Genomic DNA, 9,487 nt, shown 5'->3' on the forward strand with positions numbered 1-9,487 from the left:
TAGCAGATGAATGGTCAAGAATCGTCATGCTCATAAAACTTATATTCAAGTAGAATAGAGGTGGGGGGGGGCAAAAAATAAAGTCACAAGTAATATGGGATAGTGTTTTAGATGGTGAAAAGTGCAATAAAAACAAGAAGCAAAAGAGGATGAGGGTACTCTGAGTGGATGGAAATAGAAATTTTATTTTATTTTTTTAAGTTTATTTATTTGGTGGGGGGAGAATGAGTGAGGGAGGGGCAGAGAGAGAGAGAATCCCAAGCAGACTCCACACTGTCAGTGCAGACCTGACGTGGGGCTTGAATTCACAAACAGATTATACCTGAGCTGAAACCAAGAGTTGGACGCTTAACTGGCTGAGCCACTCAGGTGGCCCAGAAATTTTAAATACAGTAGTCAGCAAAGGCCTGAGTAGGTGACATTTAAACAAAGGAGGGAAAGAGTTGTACCATGTAAAGGAACATCATAGGCAGAAGGCAGGACAAATACGAGGCCCTGAGGCAGCAAGCCCAGAGTGTTCCAGAATAGTCGGGAGACCACTGCTTGTGGCCAGAGTAGAAGGAGCAGGGCTGTAATGGCAGGAGATGAACTTGGAGGATGAGGGCAGGGACAGAGCCTATGGTCCACCTACCAGGCTTTCTCTGTCTTTTTAATGTTTGTTTGTTTGTTTGTTTATTTTGAGAGAGAGAGACAGAGAGACAGAAAGCAGGGGAGAGGCAGAAAGAGAGAGACAGAGAATCCCAAGCAGGCTCCATGCTGTCAGCATAGAGCACAATGAAGGGCTCGAACTCACAAACGGCAAGTGACCTGAGCTGAAACCAGGAGTCAGATGCTTAACTGACTGAGCCACTCAGGCACCCCTGCCAGGCTTTTTTTTCTGAGTGTGTGAGAGCCACTGTAGAGTCTGAGCAGGAGACTGAAGTTGATCTGCTTGGCTACGAATGTAGGGGCAAGAGCCCAAGCAATAAACACACAGAAACTCATCTCTGTAATTTGAAATGAATTAGGAGAACTCTAGCCAAAACCAGTGTCTATATAACTAGAATCTTTTGTTGAGATTTTTGTTTTTCATAGATTTAAAAAAAATAATTGAGAGAACTATTTACTTCTTAATTTTTAACTGTGAAAAATACTGTATAAAGGTATAAGACTGTCCTATATTTAGTTTCTATCTCTAGATAACTGCAATTACTTAATTTTTTTAAATTTCATTTTGGGTAAACTCCTATCTAGAGATGATCCATCTGTGATCAATATCTCCGATGAAATGTCAAAGACTGCCTTGTGGAGGAACCTTCTGATGACTGCCGATAACTCAAAAGATAAGGAGTCAAGCTTTCCTTCTAAAAGGTTTGAATTCCAAAATAATGTGAATTTGTACTGATTCCAATCATTTTATGACATGAATCTATTAGGGAAAGAATAGTATTGGCTTCCATTGAATTTAGGTCTAAAATATTTCAGAAAACTCTTTTTAAAAGTAGGCAGAAATTGTAATTGGCACATTTGTTGGTATGTTTTTCAACATCTCCCTTTCAGATTAAAAGCTTATTCCAAAACTATGACAGTGGGGAGAATGGTGCTGTAAATGAGTCCCAATGCAGGCCACTTTCGGACATTCATTTGGCCTACTCTTTTGCAATAAAGTTGCATTATATTCACTCATCACCCACTTCCCAGAACCCTCTTAGATATCTGCCCACATTTTGCACTCCCCCATTGTCCTTTCTTAAGCCCCATATGCACATGTAATGGTGATTTTGCACTTAGCATATTTCCAGGTTCCTGTTCCAACTCCCTGAAAATCTTCCCTAACTTCCTTACTCCAAAACTTTCAGCTCCAGAAAGTTCTATGCATTCATATTTCTCTGTATGCAAACATTACAAACCACTCCTATAGTTGTGGATGCTAAGTTGTAAATGCATGCTGGGGAAGAGTGTGTCCTTAAATATGAAGAGTCATCACAGGATTTCCAACTGAATTTTCCAGAATTTATAAGCGTTCAAACCATCCAGTCTTCTTAGATACTGATCTGAAGAAAAATCTCTGTGTTATGCTAATAGCTCTTCTTATTAAAGAGTGATTGAGGGATTTGGGACAGTGTTTAGTTATTAAGTTCCTTTATTTTCATGACCTTAAATTAACTTTTTCTACTTAATTTTTATATTACATTTTTGTCATAAGCTCCCCTTCCTAATCACTCTAGAAGCTGATTCCCCAAAGGTAAGACCCTCTCCCTCAAACCTATTCCTTGGTTGTATTTCCTGTGTTAAATGGTGTCTTCTAGAAACCTGGTCAGCCTATGTTCTCTGTGTGAGTTTTGGGGAGGCAAAAGGCATGGAGAGGCTTCGGCTTAGATCCAGTATCGGACTGAGTGTTTATGGTGTTCCTATAACTACTCAGCTCTTTAAGAAGGTTGGAAGCATGAGTGAACTTTTTTTCCTACATGACTTACACAAATACATCATATATAAATCAGCAAATCTCACAGCACCATATTTAGTGATGACATCAAATTTCTATATTGGAAAAAAAGAAAATTTATCCTTGAATTAAGAAATTGCAAAGCTGGGAGCTTCCATTTATGCACCACATGCTTCCAAACCTGCAAGCTTTATCTGGCTTCATGAGAAATATTTGGAAACATGGGCTCAGAAAAGATGATACATTAGACTTACAGAATATCTCTTGTTGCTGGTTTTTGTCACCCCAAAATGGCATGCTGCTTCAATGTCATCTCTATCCCAAAAAGACAAACAGTGGATGTGCACAGTCTTCTCATCCCAGAAATCTGGAATTAGTCACCTCTCTCTCTCTCTCTCTCTCTCTCTCTCTCTCTCTCTCTGTCTCTCCCTCCCTCCCCCTCTCCCTCTCCCTCCCCTCTCTCCCTCCCTCCCCCTCTCCCTCTCTCCATCCTTAACAACTACTTCTAACACTTAGTCCAAAGGAGGTTAATATAAGTTACTCAGTAGGCTCCCTCAAAGACTTCTGATTGATGTTTTCTGTCTTGTAACAGGGCTTTAAAATCTTCATGTATTTCTTTGCTTGGCTCAAACAGAAGTCATATTTTATTCTAAAACATGCTTTATCTTCCTTCCCCAAAGATCCCCGCTACAGTCTGATAGAGTCATCCTCACAGTAATTCTGTTTTGGTCTTGGAAGAAAATCAGAATTATGAGAAGGGTAATTTCTTAAACCCATTGAAATATGTGCTTATGGACTCGTTCACATTAAAAATATGGCATTTCTCTGATTTTTTTTTAAAAAAAATGGGAACTCCAGGTTTATGAGCTCAAAATAAAATGCCAGCCATGAGAATATGTAGAAAATTTGAGACAACCAACTTATAGATTGCTTTTCTTCCTGTACTAAATGGAGCCATAGTACAAACTCCTTCTCTGCTTTTCTTTGGTTCAAGCAAAAAATTTTATGTCATAGTATTTTAGGTACTCCTTAAAGTAAATAGTATAGTCAGGTGATGCTGTTCACCACAAAAAAAACTAGTTGTTGTAAAACAATGTAGTGTGCTTTAAGCAGGTTCGGTTTTAATTAGGACCATCCTTTATATTTTGATACAACCACTTGTTTCTTACTCTTTGTTTTTATTTTTATTTTTGTTTACATTTATTTATTTTTGAGAGACAGAGTACAAGTGGGGGGAGAGGCAGAGAGAGATTGAGACACAGAATCTGAAGCAGGCTCCAGACTGAACTGTCAGCACAGAGCCCGATGTGGGGCTCGAACTCCCAAACCATGAGATCATGACCTGAGCCAAAGTTGGATGCTTAGCCGACTGAGCCACCCAGGCACCCCTGTTTCTTACTCTTTGAACATACCTTCCTCCTAACATGAGATTCAAACTATTGTGCAATGAAAGTTTACCTTTAGATGGATTGTCTGTAGCTTTCCATGTGAAAAATTCCTCTTGGTTAATGGTTAATGTCTTTCATCTTTATAACAGTGAAACTTGGCAGAGTGTGTGGCTTCCAGAAATCCAAAAACCACCAACACTAATAACAACAATACCCTCCCAAAGTCATTGCTTTTTCATGGTGTGTCTGTTGAAGGTATTGAAATCTGATGACCAAGAACTCTAACAGTGTTGTGCCTACTAGAGTATCTCTTGGTGCATAAAACTAAACTAACTAAACCCAAACCTAAAGACCCATTTACCAGGGTCTGTATCTCTTGAGGCCTAAGTTGGCTTCCTTGCGGTTTTTGACATGGCCCCTCTCCTTATTCTCCATCCTGTCCCTTGCTATTGGTCCTGTATGCCTGCCTATTAGAGAAGCTTAGATACTTTTCCACAGTGTAGTTGGGAATAGCACTTGTATTGTATCCATCATTTCATCCACTGTTCGTTGTCAACAATATTTTATCTCACCTGATTGAAAGAAGGATATCAGAACTCACTGAAAATTTGACCACATCTGCAGGATGTCTAATTTAATCCTTGTTCAACAGTGCTGCGCATACATGTGACACGGTCCTCTGTGGCTTCTTGAACTGGATTGGCAGAAATAGGTCTCGTTAAAAACCACACATTGCATCAGAATAGGCGAACAACTGACACCGAGATTGACATTTCTTGGGAAGGTACCTGGCAACATTAGGAAAAACAGTGCTTGGTGTTGCCTTGGTGGCAGAGGCTAGGCTCTGGGACCATCTTCTGTGCTCCCCTCTGGCCGCCCACTTCCACCACCTTCTTCTATCCTGGATTCTCCTCCTTTGCTGTGATTTCCTAGGCCTGTGCCCTGTCATGACTTCTTGGTAAATGTTGTTTGCAACCACTATTTTGGTGTGATCGAAACATAACAGTTTCATAGATCACTAGTTGGCAGCATGAAGGTAGCGGGTCATGTTCTGCTCTCTCCTGAAATATTATTTCTTTAGATTTTAAAATGTGACTCCTCCAGGGGCAGGGAACTGTCTCATCTCTCTTGTATCCCTTGGTCTTTGCAGAGTACCTGGTACCCAACAGCTATGTAATATGTATCTACTGCAATAGCACATCATAGATGTGCTACATATTTAGTAAATATGTACATTTATTACAATGAAAGTTTAGAACTTATTGGAATCGTGAAAAATGAATGTAACAAGGAAATAAAGACAGTAATAGGCATACAGTAAGAAGATGGGTTCAAGCCAATAGTATTTTTCATAGAAGTTTTGAGCGGGTTATAAAATTTCTGCTTTATAAGTTTGTTGAAATCTGACACCAAAACCACCAGTTTTAGAGAGGGAAAAAAGCCCTGATCATTTAATCGGTTATTGTTTTGTAACCAAACAACCAGTAGGACCAAAGCAGGACATCAGGAAGAAGCATTATCTGTGAATTAAGTCAACATTCTGAATCTTTTCTCACCACTTGGTGACTAATAGTGCCACTGGGAATGTGCTCATTTATAAAAAGCTTATGGAACTTAGCATTATGCACACAGGAACCGTGCCAGTGTGTCTGCATCCCTAGGGTCTCCTACAGATGGGCTCTTGTAGTCTATCTTTCAAAAGATAGGGCCCCACTGCGATTGAGAATGCCAGCTTCAGAATCCTGGCCTTCGAGCTACCAGAGAATTTGGGGACTCATATAGTTCAAATTTGCAGATGAGGAAACCAAGCCGCAGAGAGATTAAACAACTAGTCCGAGGTCACAGAGTTCCTTCTTGGCTTCCGGAAACTGAACCTAACCTTCCAGTTCCAAGTCCAGGCTTCCTCCGCCGCCCCATGCCTTCCCTTTTTCACTGGCTTTGTCTGGCGGAAGAGAAGAGACGAGGAGCCAGGTAAAGCCCAAGGAAAAGTTAATTTGAAAAGTAGGATAGCAGCCACTTGTCATATGAAAGGCACTTAAAGTAGAAGGAAGTGAGTCATGCAGATAGAGGAGTTAAAAATACAGAGTTAAGGCTCTCAACACATCATGTGCACACTGTCATCTCTTCTTGTGGAAGGAGAAAAGACAAGGGAGAAAAGTTGCTTTGCTCTGACCTGTAAGTAGTGCGTGCTGAGAAGTGTGGCAGGCATAAACCCGGGTGCCATAGACGCTCGCTCACACCAGCTCGCAGTGCTGGCAGCGTGCCACGGACGGCAGAAGCTGCAGCACTTCTTACCTGATGGCGCCGGGTGGTGGTGACAACTGAGAAGGGCTGTTTCGAGCTTGAATTGGAGGAAAAGCAATTTGAAAAACACACTCGTAGAATGTGTCTAAGTTGTTGACCACTAAGAAAGCTGTGCAGGAGGCCGCATAGAAAGGGGGGTGGGGTGGGGTGGGGAGGAGGCTTTAACTGTCACTTTATTACTTGGAGAAGAGTTCTAAAACCAAGGGTTTCCCCACTGTCAACTATCTCATAAATTTAGGTTAAGGGAAGAAGTGGCCAGTGAAAGTGTGTGGGTTCTTCCAGCTCGGGGCCCCAGAGGCCAGTTGCCCCTCACCCCTTGTATCAGTGGCAGGGAGGGACAGGAGAGGCCCCAGGTGGGGGCGACGCTGCCCTGTGCTGGGGGTCACTGGGGAGTAAGCCATTCTGTGCATCCCCCGCCCCTGCCCCGAAGTCGTATTCTTGCTGTGAGCTTCTCGCACATGAGCACACTGTTTGAGTTTTCCATGAAAACTGTCAACATGAGAGTAGGAAAAGTGATCTTTGGGAAAATACCAAAAAAATACCCCACGAAGACAGAAGTGGTAGAGTTTTGTTACCAGCTTGCCCGCTGATAAGGTTAATTGGATAGCAGATAAAAAAACAGAAGACACTTGGGAATGAGTTCATTACAGAAGCAGTGAGGTAAAACATTGTTCCTCTGATGGACAGGGTGACGCTCAGTCTGCACAGGTGTGTGGAGGGCAGCGTGTGGGGTGACTGCCTCCCCGACGACAGCGGAGATGTGTCTTTCCAACAGACCATGACATAGTTCTCACCAAAAATCAGGATCCAGTCTGTGCACAAAGGATGAGCCACTCGAGCGAGCCCTGAAATACCTACCGTGACATCTCTTTGGTGTCATTATGATGTCAGTGCTTTCTTCAGACGGGGGCAGGACTGGCATTTTCAACAATTAGCAGTAATTCCTTTGCCCAAATGAGGACCATGGTATTAATCTTGCATGCTTTTGGAACTGTTTAAAAATGTCTGATTTTTGTGTTTTAGTTACTGTTGTTTGAATTTCTCCCTTTCTGCAGTTCTTGGTTTCCATCTCACCGAGTGCAGGGGGTTGTAATTGTTGCTATCTAGCTATGCTTCGCAGCATGAAAGAGCAATGCTAAGGGCCCATGTGGTACTTTGGGGCTGATGGGTTTTGTATCTGAGCAAGCAGACCTCACAGTCTCCGTGCTGGATTGCAGTAATACATCTCTCCTTTTCTTCCCCCTGTAGCACTGAAAGCCGAAAAGAGAAGAAAGCGGACTCAGGGAAAGGTGTTGACAGGGAGACTTGTCTATGACTTGATCTTCAATTTATTTTTTACATATATATGAGAAGAGCACCACAATTATTAATAAAACTGCTTTGATCATGTATTGTAAATTCTGTCTCTCATCCCAAATCCACCTTCACACTGTAAGTAGTGCAATAATTTGTTTCATTTCTGTGTTTAAACTTCTGAACAGTGAGATACCCTTGTGAGCATATACAATAGCTAATGCAAGAATCTGTGCGCTCCTTGCTGTATGTTAGACATTTGTAAACACTGGATTCTCATCGTTGGTTTTATGAGAGCAATAGCTTTCTTAAAGAGATGTCGTATTTACCTAGTTTGTATTTTCCTACTTTAGTGACCTGAAGCTACCTGGTCATTTCATTCAGAAGAATTTTGAAAGGTAGTCTTACTTCTTTTTATTTTTTTATAGCTTAGCGTTAGTGACTTCTTTCAGAAGACCCCAATCAAAAAGTTTGTTTGGAAACATTTTTTAATAATTGTATTTATGCATTTCCTTGATTTATTACGATACATTTAATACGTAAGAGTTTATATATCTAACTGAAACTTAAAGTCATTTGAAAAAAATACATAGAACCTGTTCACAACTTGTTTAAAAGAATCAGAAACTAAGGCAAAGAGTCAAGTAGTGGTGGGTTAGTGATTCAGGTTGTGATTACACCATCAAATACTAGGCTTGTATGAAATACTTCCGGAAAACTTTGTAAGTTTTGTGAGATTTTCAGTATAAATCTTTATCAGAAATGTGCTGTTAAATTTCTCTCCCATTAAAAACAAATGTTTTCCAAATAAACCTATTATACACACTCGTGGAAGGCCACATGGTGAATCCTCGTACGTGAAATTTCACTCCCCAGTTACTCTGCTGCTAAAGGTCACGTACTGCTTAATGCTGCTTCTGAATCATGTTCTAATGTTAGGCTGACAGGTCTCCAACTGTAATTCTTTCCTTCTGCAAAGCTCTTTTCCACTTTTTAATTGAATGCATGTTGTAGAAAAATAATCTTTTAAATGAAAATTTCAGATTCTGTTTGAGAGGGTTCTGCAGATATTTCAGTCCATCTGAAAGAATCCATTTTTACTGAGCTTGTACAAGAGGAAGCAAAGTTAAGAATTTCCGAGCATTACTAAAAATACAGTATTTCATTTCTTTTTAGATGAATGTGAAGTTAATAAAGATGGAATCTTACTTATAGTGCTCTTGTTTCGTAAGAATCACCAGTGATCACCAACCTTATAATCTGCGGTGTTCTATTTTACAATAATTCAGAGCCCTGTGGCTTTTCCAGACTATTAATTACATATTTTGTGTATAACTGCATATGAACAGTGAAAAAAAATCCTCTTGTGATTAAGCTTGTGAGGGAAATTTAAAAAACCCAACAAAGCTTCCATTAGGTTCAACATTTTGATACTTTCTGAAAATTCCTCTTGCAGTCTTTCGAGGAGCCATCTCTTTTACGGAACATAAACCTGAAAACATATACAGATAATTTGCAGTTAATAAAATCTGTGTTTATAAATGCCAAGGAAAAACACAGAAATTTTCCATTCCGAATGTGTTGCCTTTGTGTGTTTTATAATACAGATACTACATTGTAAACATTCCCATTGTTTTATGATTTAGACTAGCTGTGCATGCCAGTCAGTCCTAAAAGCAGCCTCCTAGTGTTTTAATACATTAATAACCATTCTGTTACAAATGATCATAGTGAATTTAGACCTTCACATGATCACTTATTTGAATAAGCAATCATATCCGATGAAATTCTGTATTTCTGAGTATTTTTATAGTTATTTTGTTCTCGTGTGAATTTTAATGCTCTATGTCAATCCTAATATTTTGAAATCATATAAAATATAAGAAAAAATGTAGTGTTATATATTTCCTCCTAATCTCCTCAGATTCCTGGTCAAAATTACTGAATATCTTGAATGTAATTTATTGCAAAGTTCAAGTAATGTGTAAATGTGACTAGGATATTGTGTTTTTCACAACTAAGAAATGTTATGTGGAAATAAATATTTATCCTAATTAATTTCCTTGCACATTTTAAA

At 39.9% G+C, this 9,487-nt stretch overlaps 1 protein-coding gene across 8 annotated transcripts in view; it reads left to right on the forward strand.

The window, feature by feature from the left end:
• Positions 1 to 9,487, forward strand: part of SLC4A10 (solute carrier family 4 member 10) — a 314,478-nt gene extending 304,991 nt beyond the window's left edge. For 6 of the 8 annotated variants that reach the window (XM_045033870.1, XM_019838163.3, XM_019838162.3 and 3 more), the window contains 2 exons: positions 1,234 to 1,350; positions 7,366 to 9,487. In XM_045033870.1, coding sequence (XP_044889805.1) covers positions 1,234 to 1,350; positions 7,366 to 7,432 — 184 coding nt within the window. In that variant the 3' untranslated portion in view covers positions 7,433 to 9,487. Of the gene's footprint in view, positions 1 to 1,233; positions 1,351 to 2,185; positions 2,225 to 7,365 lie in introns of all 8 variants that reach the window. The other 2 variants (XM_019838166.3, XM_019838165.3) reach the window with 2 other exon arrangements.

This window comes from Felis catus, chromosome C1 (genome assembly GCF_018350175.1).
Source record: "Felis catus isolate Fca126 chromosome C1, F.catus_Fca126_mat1.0, whole genome shotgun sequence".
In the NCBI taxonomy this organism is placed as follows: domain Eukaryota; kingdom Metazoa; phylum Chordata; class Mammalia; order Carnivora; family Felidae; genus Felis; species Felis catus.